The sequence below is a fragment of the Passer montanus genome, unplaced genomic scaffold (genome assembly GCF_014805655.1).
Source record: "Passer montanus isolate IOZ18808 unplaced genomic scaffold, ASM1480565v1 scaffold53, whole genome shotgun sequence".
NCBI classification, from domain to species: Eukaryota; Metazoa; Chordata; class Aves; order Passeriformes; family Passeridae; genus Passer; species Passer montanus.
In genome coordinates, this window is record NW_024370263.1 from 7,104,573 (window position 1) to 7,122,083 (window position 17,511).

Genomic DNA, 17,511 nt, shown 5'->3' on the forward strand with positions numbered 1-17,511 from the left:
CCTTTGAGTGGTTTAGCTGAAAGCCTTGAATAGGGAACAGTTGGCAAGCAGGAAACTTTCTGTCACTGATGGCAGAAACATTTAATTGGTTGCTGGCATAGCTTCAGATATTGTGGACATGATGAGGAAATGTCACTTCCAAGCCTGCAGTGAGAATTGGCTTCAGCTATTCATACCTAGAACTGTTTTACACTAATTTCCAGCATTTAGTTTGAATTGTGGGGTTTGCTGTGTGTGCTTCAGGTTACTTTGTGTGTCTCACAATCAGGTAAGACTTCAGCTGCTTATTTCCATGTTTTTAATGACAGGCCATGGTGTTAATATCTAGCTAGTAAACATCTTGTTTGACTTCATTCGTGCTGTTTCAGCAGGAAAAGGTGAAAGTGGCAGTCTGTCAGACCTCATATCCACTGGGAATCAGCCGTGCTTCCTGTGGCAGTGATGTTGATGCCACAGTTGGATAAAGAGTGCCTCTAATCTCTGTGTCCCTGAGCTATCAGAGCCCTTTGGCCCCAGACTGGGACCTTGCAGCAAATGTCCCTTGTCAGGAAGCCTTGTTTATCTTTTTGCTGTGTGAAATTGTCCTGTTGATAGATAGGAAGTGTCAACAAGCAGGACGTGTTTAATCTTCAGTTGCCCTGATGGCAGGGCAGTGTGTGCAGGTATTGCAGGAGTTGTTAGAAAAGGTCGCTGTCCCTGTGGTGCCAAAAGGCTCATGGCAGGCAGGTGGAGTGATGCCATCTGTGCAGGTGTCCAGGTGGGCTCTGTGGTTCTGCAGTCACTTGCTCTGAGCAGAAGTGATCTGCTCTGGGGTCAGATTTATCTTCCTAATTGTTTTAGCCACAAATTTTCTTTATCTGGGGAATCCCTAATTGTAGTTTGTGTAGATCCCTGTGGTTCTCTCCTCATGCTGACACATATCTATTGCTTCCAGCCAACTATGATGATTTGTACCAGTGGTCAGTGGAGTCCTACTCAGACTTCTGGGCAGAGTTCTGGAAGTACAGTAACATCGTCTGCTCTCGCCTCTATGACGAGGTAAGTTCAGTGCTTATCTTACAGCAGCACAAAGGGGAAATAACCTGATGTTACAATCGGCCTTTTGACCTCTTCTTAGAACTCTGGGAACTGATACAAGGAATTGGCCTAGTCCTGAATTTCCTGCTGTGGTGGATGGTGCTGTTCTGTTCCCTTTAGGGCAGTGAAACCCTCGAGTTTTGTTGTCCTAAACAGTTCTGCTGTGGTGTCCTTGTGCTCTTGCACACCTTGTGTCTGCTTGTGGGGAGTCTGCCAGTGCACTGCCTTCTGCCTTAGGCTAGTGCTGGTGGAATATATCCTGGTTTTGTACCTGCTGGCATCCTGTCAAGTCCGTGTTTGCCTTCCCTGAGTCAGCTTACCTGATAAGCACAAGTGTTACACTCTGCCTTTGTGGAACTGGTTATGGAGGCTCTGCAGCCAGGTGCAGCTTGAAATCTCTGAGGGAATGGTGGTGGTGGAACTCCAGGCAGTGCCACAGAGTTCCTTTGGAACAAAGGTGACTCTGCAGATCTTGCCAATGGAGTCCTTGCATAGTCCTGGTGTAGGATATCAACATCACCCTGTGCTTTTCCATCCGAGGGAGATGTTGGGATAATTACTTGAACATGCAGTGGAACCTTCCTGGGATTTAGTAGGGAGGACTGGCCTTGCCTTAAAGCCTGGAGTCCATCTGATCCAGAGCCCTCAGAGTGCTGGCAGCCCTGCAGGGGGACTGGTAGGCTGCTTTTGATTTTTCCTGTTTTACTGATTTCTCTACTGATAGCATAGGTTCTTCCTGCCATGGGACTTGTGCTCAGGTGTCTTATTTAATGTGGCCCACCCTTCAGAAGAGTGAATGCATCAAGAGTGTAAGAGCTAGCCTGCTGTGAGGTGTGTGGTCTGAGCCCTAGCAACACTTAAACTTTACATTTTCTGTAGATGCTAACCAAACTCTGGAACTGTCAGAGTAACTGAGCTGGGCTCTGGTAGCTAGAGGGCTGAAAAGTTTGATTTTGAAAGTGTCTTGATCCTAGCTGTCTGCTGAAAGTAAACATTGTTTAGAGGTAAATAAAGTGTTTAATGAAACAGAGTTTTTTGTTCTGAAGTGGTGAAACAGCTGCTACTTCCACAGGTCATTCTGAGAAAAACAATAAAACCTTGTGTACACAGAATAAAAGCAGGCAGGATTTTATTTAATCCTAGTGAAGGTTCTGAGTGTGGGATGTAGATGTGCTGATGTTGCTGTGCAGCAGTTGACATCTGTGTCACCTGTGACATGAACAGAGGAGCTTCAGTGTGCAGAGCTGTGCTGGCAGGGCAGCAGTGGCCCTGGAATGTCACTTGCAGGCAGCTGCTTTTGAATGGAGGATGTGTCTGAGTGAGAAGCCCCTGACACCTGTTGGTCCTGTGGAGGGGCCTCTGAGGGAGGGATCAGTTTGTCCATCTGCCAAAGCACCACTGCCAAAGCCTGAGCTTCACCAGGAGTCAGTGTTACCTGGGGAGAAAATGCTGGGGTGTGAGTCCAGCTCCCTGTGCTGGTGGGGCTCTTAGAAACTCTGTGAAGGATTGTTTCCACTTCAGAAAAAACACTTAGTTTGGATCTTGTCCTGGAAAATGTTTTCAACATTCTGCTCACTTTTCTTCAAGCTGAGGAAGTCAGAAATGAGTCAGTTTTAAGAGCAGCTTCTAATTGCTGCAGTGATGTGTGTTAGTATGAAAATCATTTGTGCAGCCTGAGTTGATAAAGTCGATAAGATGTTGTAACTCCGTTCTTGGCAATTGTTAGGAGCAAAGAAATGAGCTCTCTTTTTTAGAAAATACATTTGAAATAAAAGAATGCAGTAGTGCACTTCAACATGAGTTTTAACTTAAAAGTTAATTTTAAGATTGCCCCCAGTAATACATACACTGCTCTCAAAGCAAAATCCTTTGGGTTTTCTGGAATAGGATGAATTTGGAGGCTTGCTGGGCTTTCAGAAGAGCCTTTCACTTGGGCTGAAGGAATGCTGTTCCTGTAATGTATGTGCAATCCATGAGAGAGAACCTGAGGGTATAAACTGAAGCTTTCAAAAACACAGCTGTAAAATAAAGTTTCTATTTAAAGATTTCCAAAGAAATGTGCTGCTGAGCAGCTGAATCACTAAGCAGAGGGACATTTTGGAAAGAATTTAGACCTTGGGCTAATGCTAAGGGGCTCTTTACCTATCAGTGATATTAAAGTTAGTCTTACCTGTGATTTGTGAAGGTGTACTTTAATACTTTAAGGCTTAATTAGTTCAGGATGGGGGAAGTTGTTTCAGCTGACTGTATTTTTGATTATTTTTCATTGCATTTTTCAATTCCTTGCATATCTTGCTAAGTGGGGAGTTAATTACTTAATACAGGTTTATTAAGTTGTTGGATCCTGTTAATCCTCAAAAATTGAGACCTTGGATAAAAAGCTAAAACTCCTCAGTTAAATTTGACTCTACAATGAATTCTTTTGAATTACCAGTGTGTGAGCTCCTGCTGTTGGTCTCTGTACCCTGTGACTCGTGGTGGGGAAGAGGGGTGGATGCTCACACCTTCCAAAGAGAGGGGCTGGGCTGGCACAGAGTTCAAATGTGCTGTAGCTCAGTGGGCTGTCCCCAGGGCAAGCCCCAGTGTCCCTGAGTGCATCTCCTGCTCTGGGTGTAGCCACAGTGGTTTGTTTTACTTGTGTATTAAAGGCTGGTCCAAAGGCAGAGCTGTCAGCAGGAAACTTTCCCTGCTTTTGTTGTAATGACTGTTTGCATGTGATACTTGACAAATAATTTAAACTTTGCAGGCCTCTAATTACAGGATCAGTGTCTGTTTGCCATCTGTAAGCTGGGAGAAGTGATTCTTGCCTAACAGAGTCTGCAAAGAGCTTGGAACTGCTGAGCTGACTCCTGTACCTTGCTGTGAAAATCAGTTCTGTGTCAGTTCCCAGGAATGAGTGGTTGTTTCTTTCAGGTGGTGGATACATCCAAAAGTATCGCAGATATCCCCGAGTGGTTCAAGGGCAGCAGGCTCAACTATGCAGAGAATCTCCTGAAGCACAAGGACAACGACAAGATTGCACTGTATGCAGCAAGTAAGGAGCATGAATGCCTTGTGTTGGTTTGCTGCTCACAGGGCTGGGCCTTGAGAAACAGCTCTGATGGAACATGGAAATAAACTGGTTTGGGTGAGGAGAGAAAAAAAGGGTGATCAAGTCAGTAACACTGCACAGTCTGTGGTACAGCTCTGCAAAAAAACCCAGCAAAACATGCTCTGGGAATGTGGATCTGGAGAATCCTTTGCAAGCTAAATGAAGTTTTATTAGAATGTGCTCAGCTGCATTAAGGTAGCGGAGGTCATGCTGTGTTTAACATGACTCAGTTTTTGAAGTATTATTTCACATTTGTTATAATTTCTTGGTTTGACATTGATTATTGTTCTGTAGGTCTTTTTGTTAGCAAGTCATGGGATGTATCAGAAACTGCCTTGTCACATAATCACAGGTGGTGATAGCAAAAGGAGCAAAATTATTTTCTAGCTGATCATTGTGTGAATGCTGGACTGAGCAGTTGGCTCCTCTGGGGTGAGCAGACTTCCACCTGCATCTCCTTTGTGACCTTCTGCTGTGTTTAATCTTGTTAAGACCTCTTAAGTCAGAGTATTTCTTGGTAACTCCCTCTGCTAGGTCACAGTGGTGGTTTGGGGGCCTGGGTCAGTTTGTGTTCACTGGGGATGGTTCTGTGGGAGCTCTGTGGATGTCACAGGGCATAGGAGCGTAAATGTAACTTTCCTAAACAATTTCACTTGTCACTGGCTCCCACGGTGAGTCTTTTTTGTGATTCCCTTCTCCTGGGGCTTTAATCATGGAGCAAGATCAGTGTCTCATTTCCTGTTGCTCTGTGGGAACCCAGGCTCTGTTGGCAGTCCCTGCTCACTTTATGAACTACATGTTACAGGGACTGGGGCTGTTTTGCATCATGTCCTGCTCCCTTGCTCTGTGGAAGTCCAGATTTACCTCTGTGAAGGTCTAAGAAGGCAAAAGAGTAAAAAAATGCCATTCCCTGCTTAAGGCCATGAGCTGAGGGCAGCTGCTCTGGAAGGAGCAGGGTGTGCAGCTCACCTTTCCTGGGCCATCCTTGGGGTGTGTGTGTCTCCATGGGAAGTGCTGGGTGGTGGAAATAGGACAGCAGTCACACCGAGGGACAGGGAGGGACTTCAAGGTGACAGATTTTCGCTTTCATAACGTTTAGGTTTGTTTGTTTTGTTTCACGAGTGATTTATTAAGAGCTTATGTAACACCTGAAATTCAGTACAATAGGGAAAACACCCTGCAGATCCTTTCAGAGGGGAGCTGGGTCCAGTTTGGTTTGTTTGCTTTGTGCTACATTGGCAGAGGCAGATGTTCCAAAAGCACATCAAAAGTCAGGCCTGGACATGCATGATTTTCACTGACTTGCTGTAATAAAACCTGAACTTGAGCTTGGGCTGCTTCTTAGACCTGATGAGAAAAGTGAGCAAAAAGGGAAAATGAGGTTCTTACCATGTTGGAAATGAGCCTTGGTGAGTGCAATCTGTTTGCCATGAATCCTCCTTGAGAGCACACCTTTCTCCATGAACAGTTTGTGTTTCTGCAGAGGTGTTTTTCTTTAGAAATGTCCTCATGCCTACTGAACAAAGACCACTAATTTATACTTGATTCCCATTAAAAAGAGGAGGTTCTGGTACAGCATAAGAGAACTTCAGAAGCAAAAAAATAAATATTAGTGGAAGCTGTTCTCTTAGAGTTGCTTTCTACTAGGATTGGTTGTTTGTACTGGACTCATGTTGCAATGTCTGATTTTTGACTGATTGCTTTAATTTTCTTTTCTCAGGGGAAGGCAAAGAAGAAATCATCAAAGTTACTTTTGAAGAACTGAGACAAGCTGTAGCTTTGTATGCTGCAGCCATGAGGAAGATGGGAGTAAAAGTAGGAGACAGAGTTGTGGGTGAGTAATTTTAAGGGACAGGAGGAGGAATTTTTTTTTGAAATGTGCAAGTGAGTAGTCAGTTACAGAAACATGCCTGTGAAACAGTGTTTCACAGAAAATGTCAATAAACATTGCAAAGAAAAGGCTCTTGTGCTGCTGTATTTACATTTGTAGGAAATGCATTTCTAGAGGGAAAGAACCTGGATTAGCCTGTGGGTTCTCTAGCCCTGAAGGGGGAAGGAAAATGCTTCATTCACCAAGGTCTGCTTCAGAAACACTCTGGGAGCAGAGGAGGTGGGAGCTGTGCCTCTGCCTGAGCCTCGAGTCACAAGGTCTGGCACATTCATGTGGGGGCAGTCTGGAAATGCTGCTCCAAGGTTGGTTGTCCTGGTGCCACTGGCACTCCTGACCCAGGTGACCCCAGCTCTGGGAGCTTGTCCTGCCCCCAGGGTGGTGACAGTGAGCAGCTGCTGGGCAATAACTCCCCAAGTCACCAGAGAGGAGTTAGAGCCCTGTGGTCCTTTCAGCAGCTCGCCACATCTCTGCAGCAGTGTTTCCTGTCAAGAGACTGTCATGTGTGTTTTTCTGTATAAACAGGTTTTTGTCCTGTGAGCAGCTTGGCCAGGGTGCAGTCCAGGCTTGGAAAGGAGCTACATTGATTTCTGAGTTGCTGGGTTTGATCTCCCAGCTGAGCTGCTTCTCCTCTATTTTGTGCTCTGTAATTTGTCAGTGCAGTGCAAGTCAGAAGTGCAATGTCCTTGCAGCTCCTTGCTCCTGCCTGGCAGTTCTGGTGCTGGTGTCATTGTGCTGCTGGAATCTCATGCTCTTTGAGCAACACTTGGCCATTATCCTAAAGAAGTGTGTGTAAATTCTTACATGATGCAAACCCAAGTGATGAAACTCTTGATTTGTTTTCTGCATGCTGCAAACTTGGACATATGTTTTGAAAACTAAATTTTAAACGCACAACAATGACCTGGAAATATAAATCTACTCAGTAGAGCTCATTTCTTGCATATGGTATGAGTATGCTCTGGAACTGGAAACATGAAACTATCACAGCTGGTGGCTTGGTTTTTAACATGGAATCAGAGCTAAATCCTTAATTAGGTATGAGCCATACAATGAAGTTGAGAATGTTTGTCTGAATGAAGATGCTTGAATTTTATCTCAATTTTCAGCTTTAATGCTGTCATATCTGTTCATTTCTGACCATTTCTTCAGCAGCAGCAGGGAAAATGTACTCTGCAGCTGGAGAAAATAGTCTTGAAATATAGCTGTAGCCTGTGCTGCTAATAATGCTATTAAAATTTTAGTAACAGTTCCTTTTAGTTAATGACTGTGTTTAGCACTGCAGGCTGGCTGATTTTTGAGTTTTTGTTTTGGTGGCTGGCTTACCTCTAACTTAAATTAAAAAGCATAGTTAATACTTAAAAAAAAATTAAAAGTCATTTTATATAGTTTTATGGGGGTCTCAGCTACTTCCCTATGTTTCTCTGCTATGCCAGAGGATATTGGCAGTCCCTGGAAGAGCTCAAGTGCAACATTGCAGAGGCTGCAGCTCCCCAAACTGAGTTGGGCAAGAGACATTAAGTGTTGGGTGGGGAAGCTGGAGTCCTACACCCACTTGTGCTATCAAAAATCAGGCTCTCCAGAACTTGCCAGAATCCGTGGGGATGTAATTTGTCCCAAAATTTAGAGCAGATGGCGGAGGGAAAGGCAATTCTTGCTGTTTCATAGTAGTAACACAGGGCATGCTTCTGAAAAAATCAGCTTTTAAATGGAAAGGAGCTACTCCATGAACTTCATTCCAGCTGCCTCATGTGTAGTCAGCCTGTCAGGTTCTGACACCCTTTGTTGACACTCTCTTAAAATCTGAGCTGTTAGAATTACACATGACTCTTTCTGTTGTTTTCCTGCGAGTTTCATCTCCACGCTTTGCTGCCTCTAAGACAAGGCTGCTTTATCTTCTCATTACACTCCACATACCCCCTGGTTTGTTCAGCACAATTTATGGGTGCACCATGACAGTAATAGCATGTTGGAGCTGGAGGTGGGTGAGTGTGGGTGGACAGGCAGTGGTGTCAGCACTTTTCAGCTTGATTTCATTCTTCCCTTTCCATCACTGAGAGCACTTAACAGTGATCATAATTGAAGCAGATGTGTTGTGAAACATATTTCTTCCTCTGAAGAAGTCTTCCAGTGTTGCTTGAACAGTTGGAAGAGGCATAAAATGCCTACTGCAAGCTGCCCAGATCCACATGTGAGGTGCTCCTGCTCTCCCAGTGGCCATCTGGCAGATAACAACGACTAAAATAAGAACAAAACACAACTGGGAGGATGTTTCTCCTCTCTGGATTGCTTCTACTCCATCCTTGTAGCCAGCTTTGCTCTGTTACAAGTCAGCAGTTAGGCACAACCTGATCTTCCCCAAAGAAACAAAAAGATCCTCAGCAGAACATCAATGAATTACCTTGTGTAAAGCAGCTATTTTATCTATAGCAGCTGCCTTAGCCCTGCTGCTTACGTGGGTTTTAAAGCTAGCTTTGGAAGGAGATTAGAGGGGCACTAATAGCTTCAGGCCACAGTCATGTTAGCCAGGGTGGCCACTTGCAAGTCCTGCAGGAGCAGGAAATGCTGCAAAGGGAAAATAAAATAGGAATCTGGTCTCTCAGCTCTGTTCAGTTTGAGAGCTGGTGTAGTTCAGTATTGAGTAGATATTTCAGTTGCTGCTCCCTATTTTCATTCTTTCTGTTGTATTCTTTCAAGGCTCAGACAAAACCTTTGCAGGGTCCCAGTTCAGTTGTTGATTTTTTTTTCCATCCATGCACATAACTGAATGTTTGGGTGTCTTTCTCTGTTTGTTTTGCAAGAGGAAACCTTTATTAAACTTCATGAAGGCATTAGGTGCTTGCATGGAGTGTGTTCTCAGCACTCTGAGAAATCAGACTTTTGCCATAGTTTTCAGCATAATTATATCAAGTTTTTGGGTTTGTTTTTACCTCTTCTGTTGGTGAAGTGCTGCAGTGTACATGAACACATGTAAGTGTAATCTTGGTGTGTGCTAGATTAAGCAAATAACAACTGACAGAAAATGCTGAGGCACTTAGTCCTGAGCAGATCAGGCTGTAAGTGCCTCTTAAAAGAAATCCAGACAGTGTTTTTAAAATGCCACTTGTCCTGCTTAGAGATTTCACAGGTTTTATGTCAGTAAAGCTTTCATTTCTCTGTTTTTATGGAGTCTGTTTGCATTGTTCTAAGTCAGGAGGAGTGCTGCTGGGACCCTTGTGTGTCATACTCTGATATTCCTGTTTGATGAGTTCCCAGCTCCTGAGTTTTGAGCCCTTTATTCAGTTCACCCATAGGAGGAAGATCCTTTTCTTGTAACAGAAGGTAGTTTCCATTTTTCTTCTACCTTCAAGAGAGGGGTAAGGAAAGATTCAGAGATCAATACCTTCTGTAGCCTTCCCCATGCTGAGAAATCCTAGTTTTGCTCCTTAGCTGAAATATTCTATCAAGGAACAATGAGGCTCTAGTTAAATATATGAGCAAACATGATAAATATTTAAATCAGCAGTACCATTATTCCTCTATAATACAGAGCTTTTGTTCAGTGGTCACTGCTCTGATGCTAATCCAGCTGAAGAAGATGCCTTTTTCATCCTCTTTGTCTGCAGTGTTCCTTTTTCTCCAATTTTAGACCCTGGGGACCAGTGTCAGCCCTGAGGGGTGTGCTGGTATCTCGAGGGGCACAGACAAATGCAGGGAGCTTTCCATGCATGGCAGTTGTTGTGATCAGCTGGAGACTCTCAGATGTGAGAGGAAGAAAAAAATAACTTTTAAATGAGAATCTAGTTTTAATCTGAAAGACTGGCAGGAGAAGTAGCTTGTGTCATTTAGCTGTTGAGAGGAAAGGCATGTGAGTTCTTACTCTGCTGTGTTTGGAGCATCTCCAGCCAGAACAGCCCCATATTTTTATCTGTGGTGGAGCTGGGACAAATCTGTGAGAGCCCAGAGGGCAGCAGGGCTCCTGGGATCAGGTGAAGGCCCAGAAATGCAGAGTCAGTTCTGAGCATGGCTTGTAGCTTTGGGCACTTCTGGCTGGCATCCTCCAAAACTCAACCACCACCTGAAAGCCAGCTGACAGATGAAAGCAATGATTTAATTGTCTGGCTCACAAGAATCAGCAGAGAGCTGTGATCCTGCCTGGAGGGCTTTTGTGTGGAGAGGTGAAAAGGAGAATTGCTTAGAACAGAACTGAAGCTTGTAAGCAGTGGCAGAGGAACAGGGAGAGATCCAAAGGACGGGGAGAGATCTCTTTTCCTTGTACTCTGGTACCCTGATGATCCCATCCAAGAAATGCTCAGTGGAAATATTTGGCATCAATTAAAGAACTGCTTTCGTCACACAAAATGACATTTTGGTCTGTTCTGGTTCATATATTTCAAATTATTTAGGGAGGAATATTTGTCTCACAAGAAAAATCACTGAGATTTTGGGATACTGTGCCTTGTATAGACCTTGACCCCAAGGGGAAAATAGCAAAATAAATAATGCTTTTGTGGGCATGAGCTTCTGCTGCACTTTGTGTTTAAGAACTTCACTGAACAAACCACCATAAGCTGTAGGCAGTTCTGGGGAGCAATTTATATCTTAACATGGCATGAGGCTTTTACTCACAGTTGTGTGTTTTCCAGAAATTGTTGGGCTTAAGTCATAATGCTGTTTTAAAAGTTACTACTCCCAAAAGCACAGCAGCTTTCAGTAACTGCAGTGGCACTGCTGGTTAAGAAATTTCACTGATTTTTCAATGAGGAGGAATCTCAGTTTAAGACTTAAAGTTCACTTGGTAAAAAGTTTAAAAAGGATGGATTTTTTTCAAGCAATGTAGAGAAATCTCACAAAAATCCATCTTGTTACCCTCCTAGTTGGTAATATTAACATAGCAGAAATTGCTGTAAAGATCTGAGTTCCTGTCCTGAAATGTGCATCCATAAATGTCCCTTTTTGAGAAGTTTGCCCTGCTGGGTGTTTGCTGTCTGTGGATGCTTGTGGTGCACCTGCAGTCCAAGATCCCAGTGCCCACCCCTGCTGTTGAACAGGCTGGAGAGCATTTTTATTGCCATTTAACTTTTGCTTTCAAATGTAGAATTCTAATTAGCTGTCAGAGTACTGCAATTAGGCCCAGCCTGTGCTTTCTTTAAAAGTATTTGGCCATCTTTTTGGTTGCTTAAGGAAGGTGAACTGAAACTCCAGGTCTTTGACCCACCTCAGTGGAGTTTGTGAATTCCAGTTGCATTTTCCATTTGTGGGCTGCATTCTGAGCAGTGCAGAGTCAGACTCAGCCACCCAGCCCCTTCTGGAGAGTTGCTCAAATTGAGCTCACTGAAACTAAAATCTGACTTTCCTGACATTAATTTATTCTGTATGCCGTGATAAATTGAATTTAAATCCTGAAATCTTGCTGCAAGCTAATGAGAGAAACCTGAAGAGCCACATTTGTCTGGGAATGTTCCAGGGCTTGGCCCACTCTGTTACTCCCTTATCAGCTGAGACACTGGTTTTGCTTGTTTGTGTTTAAGATTCTGGCAGTGTCAACCAGCCAACATTTAGCTTTGTGAAGCTGAATCCCTGCTCTTGAGCTATTTCTGATCTTTCCTTACAGATACTGGTTCTTTCTCTGATGGCTGTTCCTGCAGTCTTGTTCTGTCCCCCTGCATGCTGCTGTATTTAGTCTCTGTATAACCTAATCAATGCACTAATTTTCTCTGCCAGTTACTCTTTTCACTGCCCTCTTATCCTGGAAGTCTTATTAATTAAGCAGGAACACTTGGGAGTAATAGTGTAGATAAATGAATTTATTACTAATTCCTTGTGTAACTTTGCTTCAGTAATGATGCGACATCAATTGTCGTAAGGTGCGACATCAATTGTGTGGAACACTTCACAGTGTGCTTCAGTCTAGGATTTTTGCACTTTTACAACTTGTTTAATGTACATATTGTATATTTTTTTGTGTTGTTCTGTCTCTAACCATCCCACCTCTGCCCTAGGTTACTTGCCCAACAGCATCCACGCAGTGGAAGCAATGCTGGCAGCTGCGAGCATTGGTGCCATCTGGAGCTCCACGTCCCCAGACTTTGGCATTAACGTGAGTAGCCTCGGTGCCTGTGCTGGGCAGCCCTCCCCGTGTCCCAGACCAACGGCAGGGTGATGAGTTCAGGTGGCAGATGGCTTCTGTTCCCTTCAGCCTTGCTGCCACCTCCTGGCACAGCCCAGCACTCCCAGCTGCTCTCAGTTGTCACTGCTGATCTGCAGCTGGGTGCTTTGAGTGCCTTTAGCTGCTCACTCTTGGGATATTTTCACATGCACTCCATGATCTCGGTGAGCTTTTATCATATTAAATGTGCAGATGAGCAGCAGAGTTGTCTGAGCTTGGCTCTTCTTCCCAAATCCTGCCCCAGGCTGAGCCACACTCCAATCTCCACACTCCAGTTTCTTTTGCCCAAGCAGTCCCATCCTTTGCCTCCTGTCAGGGTGAACTCAGCACCACCCTGGTTGGTCTTTTCCACAAAGCTTTATTTGCCAACAGTGAGGAATTTGATGCTAATGTCACTAACCTGATTAACTCTTTTTAGTGTAGAAATAAATGCTGTGCGTGGAATTGAGACGTCCAAACAGATGTGCCCTGGAAACTTTGGGACTGTATTCTGCTTGGTTTGGGAAGTTTTTAGCACACATCAACAACAAATCTAAATCACTTCAAAGAGGGGTATTAAACCTGTCTTCTATCTGAAAATTTACATATGAAAAATGCAGTGGTTTTGGATTGCCCAGTGCAGAGAGCAATGTTTTTACATAAACCCCTCAATTTCAGTGTTTAACCCCAGTGACTGGGAAATGTATGGAATAATCATTCCTGGATTAGCACTAGAGGGCAGCAGCATTCCATGTTCTTACACTTGAGGCTGTATCATTGGGGGAAAAAATGATTAAAAAAATCATTACAGCATGTAATGATCAATCTGTTCTACAAATATTTTCTGCTTGCTCAGAAAATGATGGTATGGAGTGTTTAGTGCAATGTGATTCGATCTCTTGTCTGGGGGAAGCTTGCTCACTTTACTTGCATTACAAAGGGCTGCTGTGTTTTCTGTCCATGTTGGTGTGCTGTTGTTTTCAGTGCCCAGCTTTTAGTTTTTGGTGATAGCTTTTTAATGGAACTTGGCCTTGGAGCTGCAGTGCCATCAATATCATTTATTTTCCTTTGGCAGCGTGTGTTGGCATGAATTCAAATCCTGAAATCATGAGGGAGATCAGCAGAGGCCCTCAGAGACATTGGCTTCCACCCTGAGGAAAAGCTAGTCCTCCTTTTGTGATGTCCTATTAATATAAACAAATTTTTGTGCTTGGAGGAATAGTGTAGCATTTTCAGTGTTTGAAGTCCAATTGTGTGTGTGTGTTCTGTGAGGCTCAGAAGTGTCACTCCTCAGAGCTGCCTACACACTGCAGGCTCTGAATGCCATCCCTCCAAGGCTCCAAGGCTTGAGGAAGTGCTCTCAGGAGCCACTGAGCTGCCTCCCACGCAGCACGCCACTCTTGGCAGCTGCTGCTCCATCCCTCTGCTCCCTGCTGTCCCTTCCCAGAAATTCATGGCAAAGTGCTGGCCTGTGCATGGGAAATGGGTGGGTTTGTGAGTTCATGAAGCTCTGCTCCCAGAGCTGGTGAGGAGCCTTTGGTGAGCTCAGTGCAGCTCCATTTGTGGGCCCTGCACGATTTTTTGGACTGAACTGGAAGCTCGTGGAATAGAGTGAGCCATATCTGCTACACCTGAGCTGTCTGTGGAAGGAATTCCTTGCTGAGCCATCTGCTTGGATTGCAGTTCCAGTGTAGCAATTACGTGTTCCATCTGTCTGTATTGCCTTTGTATCATAGCAGGCTGCCCTGTGGGGTTTGATGCTGCCAGTGCTAATGAATTTAACTGGGTGTGTTAGCAGCTTTGGTAGGACCCTGAGAGCTGGAGCCATCTCTGCTTCTGATTCTCACTTCTCTTCAGATCTGATTCTTCTCTTTAGAGTACCCGTAGTGCTCATTGGTCTTAATTTTTAACCATCATGCAGCATGGAAATGGGATGTGTGTGCCCTGCACTCAGCATGAGGGGATGCACACGTGCACAAGGGGCTGCTTGGGCTGTTCCTGGGCAATGGAGCAGAGCAAGATGTAGAGAATTTACCAAAGAAGCAGGAGATCTGACTTCCTACTCCCTCAGAGTAACTGTAATGTATTAATTGAATCTCCATTTCTGAGTTTGTTAGGTAACACACATGGGGCTTCTTGAAAACTTCTTCTGTCACCAGAACAGACTCTGGTGATTTTTTGTTTTAAAGTAATTGAGAAATTTGAATGTCAGTGCATTGTCACTGTGTTTTCTTATCATGTGAGCAAGGAGAAGGAAATACATGTTTGATAGGAGGGAAAGCTGTTAAGTGACATTCTCAGCTAATACATTTCTATGTAGCCATATCCCTTACCTGTGGGTTCTTGTAGCATGGACAAACTGTCAGGACAGAACTCCTGTCCTTTTGCAGCAGGTTTTTTTCAATGCTGAGCAGCCCTGCTCAGAAAGGAGTTTAACAGAGAGGAGTTGACCATGTTTTTGCTTTCATCTTCAGTTTTGGTAATAATTTGTTTCTCATTTTGGCTGCAATGTAGAAGGCAAAATAGAAAACAGAAAAATAAAGAATGCTGGGAAGAATAAGCAGATGACTCAAGTCTGATTTCTGCAGCATGATTTAGGAGATTGTTCTTGAACACTTAGCTGACAATTTTACAGTATTGTGTAATCTTGTACTTCTTAATGCTTCAAGTAATGGAGCTAGAGAGGTTTGAACATCAGTGTGCTGAGAGCTTTTATTGAAAGGATTTGCTTCTTGCTGTTGAATACAAAAAGATCCATTTCTGGTAGGCTGCTGCATGCAGTGTACATGGAAAACAGTAAGTGCCAGGAGGGTTTTAATCTCAAATAGGATGATAGCTGTGGTAAATTACTGAACACAGTGTAAGCTGGAGGAGACACCTGAAAGTTTAGCATTTGAATGTGGTGTGCTGCAGAGATACTAAAGGAGCTGTGGTATCTTTTGTTGGTAGCCTGTGTGTGTTCAACATCAATTTATTTTGCTAAAAACCACTGGTGAGGTTTCTTTTGTTACTGGTGGCAGAACAAAGCTGCCAGTCCATGTGGGGGCCCCTCACCATCAGTGCCTCCCCCCCAGGATGGTGTTTGTCCCCCCAGCCTCTGTCAGAGCAGCTGGGGCACGTGGAGCTGCTCCTGCAGGTGCAGCAGGAGTCCTGTGCACCTTCATGGGCACCAAGTGCCCAGTTCTGCTCACATCACAGCTGCCTGTCCTCTTTACATGAGTCCAATCTGACCTGCAGGGTGATTTTTTAGCTGTTTAGGACTTTGTGAGCTTGGCCTTTCCCTCAGTGGTCCATGGGGGTTTGATCATTGGTTGGTCTGGTTGGGGGTCATGAATTAATTGTTACAAACCTGTTGTGCTTCAGAGATCCTGTGTGAGTGAAAGACAAGCAGGCAGTCTTTTAACAACTCTCCTCTTAATGCCTGTCCTTATTCCTTGCTTGTTTTGAAATTTACATTTAGCTCCCACTGAAATTTCCTACTGGAGCAGTTAATTTCATTTTTAAAACACATTTTTCTCTTTATCCCTAGGGTGTACTGGACAGATTTTCCCAAATTCAGCCCAAGCTCATCTTTTCTGTCGAAGCTGTTATATACAATGGCAAAGAGCACAACCACTTGGAAAAGCTGCTGAGGGTGGTAAAAGGTAATTTCACTGCATCCCACCTGCTCTGTGGTTCTGTGAGCCCTCAGAGCCTGCCCTGCCACTGCTTGTTGCTGTCCTTCCTTCTTTACAGCCACAGTGGCCACTGAGGCTTTCAGAACACATTTGGGTAAAAGCTGAATGGTCTTTTCTGTAATTTGACAGTCTTCTGCTTGCTGAACTTGAATAGATCATCAGAAATTAGCCAACAGTGGGAGCAGGGGCTGGTGATGGTGTTTGCAAGCTCAAGCAAAGTGCTGAGGCATTACAGCACTAAAGCTTGCAGATTTACACCTAAAAGGCTGGCAGCATTGAGGAAATTGCATCTTGGGTAACAACTCAGTCCTCTGGGGTTTCAATACTCAGTGCATCAGAATTCTGTTACTTGGTGCATTACACTCTATGATTCAATCAGGCAGAAAAGACCTTTGCTAATGTAACTCAATGTAAAAAAACCTTTTCTTCCTTCTTCCAGGACTTCCAGACCTAAAGAAAGTGGTGGTGATTCCATATGTATCTTCAAGAGAAACCATAGATATTTCTAAGATTCCAAACAGGTAATGGGAGCACTGCTGGGTCCAGAGGTGATCTTACACACGGGCTGGGGTAATGCTTTCAGAAAGTTTTGAAATGTTCCTTTTTTTCTCCTCCTCCTTATGCAGTGTCTTTTTAGAAGACTTCCTTGCCACTGGGAAAGGAGACCAGGCTCCCCAGCTGGAGTTTGAGCAGCTGCCTTTCAGCCATCCTCTCTTTATCATGTATTCCTCAGGCACCACAGGGGCACCAAAATGCATGGTTCACTCAGCAGGGGTATGTTCTCCCTCCTGGAGCTGCACTGGCTCTGCTTTACTGCTTGGCTTACATTTTTCCTTTAACAGCATCACACTGTGATGTGTTTTAAGCAAGAATTGATTGCTGATATTTTTTTTAGTAACTTGACAGTGAATGTTTTTATTTGTTAGTGTGGATTGGTAAGGATGTAAAATACTCTGGTTTAGAAATCAGTGTGGAGTCCTTTCAGATTCCAGGTGTTTCCTGGGAGCAAAAGCACCAGCAGAAGTAGCCTGACTGATATTTGAAGAAGAAAAGTCAAAGAACTTGAATTAGGTGTTTGCAGCTGATTTTTAGACATGGTTAGCTTGAGGCCCATAGGGAGCTTGAATAATTTTTTACCTTGAGCATTACTTCATGTTTATCAGTTTAGAGTATGTCATCCTCCTCAGGCTTGAAGGAAGGAAGGCAGAGAGTTGGAATCTCATTGAGTGTGGGCTTTACATTGCATGGAAACTGCTTGAGGCAGTGTCTTCTTGTGGCTAAAGATAATATCTGATATTGGTGCCAGAATGACCCTTGCTCACATTCTTTCCACATGCTCTTGATGTTCCAAAGCTCTTAAAATAGAGGCAGTGACAGCAGCAGTGCTAAACCTTTAATTCTGCTATAATCCTTGATGGAAGGCAGGTTTTTCCCCATTGAAGGCAGGCAGGATGTGTTGTTAGAGCATTTGCAGCAATGTGTGTGAATGGAACTGCACAGCTTTTAGCCAGTGCCTCACTTCTGCTGTTTGCTCTGCAAGGCAGGGTGAGCACCCTGCAGGGCTGGGTGGCCTGGGGGCAGCATCCTTTGATGCTGTGCCCCCAGTGTGGGTGTTCTTGCCTCTCTTTGATGGCAGGGACTGGAGGATTTG

At 44.2% G+C, this 17,511-nt stretch overlaps 1 protein-coding gene across 1 annotated transcript in view; it reads left to right on the plus strand.

The window, feature by feature from the left end:
* AACS (acetoacetyl-CoA synthetase) overlaps positions 1-17,511 on the plus strand; it is a 36,121-nt gene that overhangs the window by 2,416 nt on the left and 16,194 nt on the right. The window contains exons 2-8 of the mRNA XM_039724720.1: positions 935-1,038; positions 3,991-4,111; positions 5,889-6,002; positions 12,038-12,135; positions 15,713-15,827; positions 16,300-16,381; positions 16,487-16,634. Of these exons, the coding sequence (XP_039580654.1) occupies positions 935-1,038; positions 3,991-4,111; positions 5,889-6,002; positions 12,038-12,135; positions 15,713-15,827; positions 16,300-16,381; positions 16,487-16,634 (782 nt within the window). The remainder of the gene's footprint in view (positions 1-934; positions 1,039-3,990; positions 4,112-5,888; positions 6,003-12,037; positions 12,136-15,712; positions 15,828-16,299; positions 16,382-16,486; positions 16,635-17,511) is intronic.